Below are 1,435 nucleotides of genomic sequence, written 5' to 3'. Positions count from 1 at the left end.
AGTAATAAATGTTATTTGCAGTTAACAATTTTCTTTTTTCTTTATTACAATATTTATGGCAAGACTAGGTACTTCGAATCACTTTCTTCTCTATGATATATATGATCTTATATGTCTGAAGAGTTTTGTTGTTTGAACTTGCTTATCACAAGTATTGCTCATTTCAAATTAAAAATTATTTTAATTTGTTTTGTTATTTTAATTTGTTTATATATCCTAGCTACAATGATTAGGATTTCATCGGAAACAAGAAATACAATTTCATTTCCAGCTACAAGAACTCTCTAAATGTTTATATATGTTTAAAAATGAGAAATTTTAAATACGGACATGTAATGAAGATACATGATAATATTTTGTTGGTGTCACATGCTTTTATGACCAAGAACATTCTTCGCTTATTTCTTCTATTCTTACTATCACAAAAAAGAACAATCACAATTGTAGTTATGTTGTTCAATAAAGAAACTCTTCATCATTGTCTGAAATATGCAAATCCATAATTATTACCTCGTCCCGTGAGGAGCGCTCGCAATTTAATGCAAAAGTGTCATTTCTCTCAATATTTTTTACAGTTATCGCCAGAATATAATTAAGTTGCGTCAAATAATAAGGGATCAGCCCCAAAGTGCTTTGAAACGTGCTGTGTGGTGGACGGAGTATGCACTGAGACATTCTGGGAATGTGATAGATCACTTACATCCACCAGTAACTAATATATCGTGGATTAATTATTACGAATTGGAGTTAGTTCTGAACATCATTTTATGCTACGTGATTATTATAATAATTGTTTCCTCAATAAGCAATTTAATTTTCAAGGTGGTTAAGCGAAATTCGTTTTAATAAAGAGTGGAAGTTGTGAAGTTAACGGAAATTGGTTCATTAGCCGATACTGAAGTCGCCCAGCTCGCCGTAATCCGCGCTTTCATGTAATCATCTTAATATTAATTAAAACAATCGATTGGCTCTGTGTTGTTGTATGAATATAAGATTTGATTTCGATTCCAAACACGATATAAAAGTAGTGGAAACAAGTAATATTATTGTATTTATTATGTACTAGCTGTGCCCCGCGGTTTCACCCGCGTAAGTCCGTATCCCGTAGGAATATCGGAATAAAAAGTTGCCTATATGTTATTCCAGTTATCCAGCTGTCTACGTACCAAATTTAATGGCAATTGGTTCAGTAGTTTTTACGTGAAAGAGTAACAAACATCCATACATCCATACTTACAAACTTTCGTATTTATAATATTAATAGGATTAATTTTTAACTAAAAAACTGTTCCACCTTCAAGCTGTTAGAATTAGACCATATGACAAGTAACAGCTTTTAAATATAAAAAAGATCATCAGAATCGATTCATCCAGTAAAAAGTTATGATGCAATAAATACAAAGAATAGTGCAGTCGAAATGAGAACATCTCTTTT

At 31.4% G+C, this 1,435-nt stretch overlaps 1 protein-coding gene across 1 annotated transcript in view; it reads left to right on the top strand.

Annotated features, from left to right (window-relative positions):
* LOC119836606 (UDP-glycosyltransferase UGT5-like) overlaps positions 1-846 on the top strand; it is a 3,664-nt gene extending 2,818 nt beyond the window's left edge. Inside the window, exon 5 of the mRNA XM_038361987.1 lies at positions 576-846. Within this exon, the coding sequence (XP_038217915.1) occupies positions 576-846 (271 nt within the window). The remainder of the gene's footprint in view (positions 1-575) is intronic.
* The last annotated feature ends 589 nt before the right edge of the window (positions 847-1,435 follow it).

Source organism: Zerene cesonia, chromosome 25, assembly GCF_012273895.1.
Source record: "Zerene cesonia ecotype Mississippi chromosome 25, Zerene_cesonia_1.1, whole genome shotgun sequence".
Taxonomy (NCBI): Eukaryota; Metazoa; Arthropoda; class Insecta; order Lepidoptera; family Pieridae; genus Zerene; species Zerene cesonia.
The sequence above is the reverse complement of the archived record's forward strand: the minus strand, read 5'-3'. Positions and strand labels throughout refer to the sequence as shown.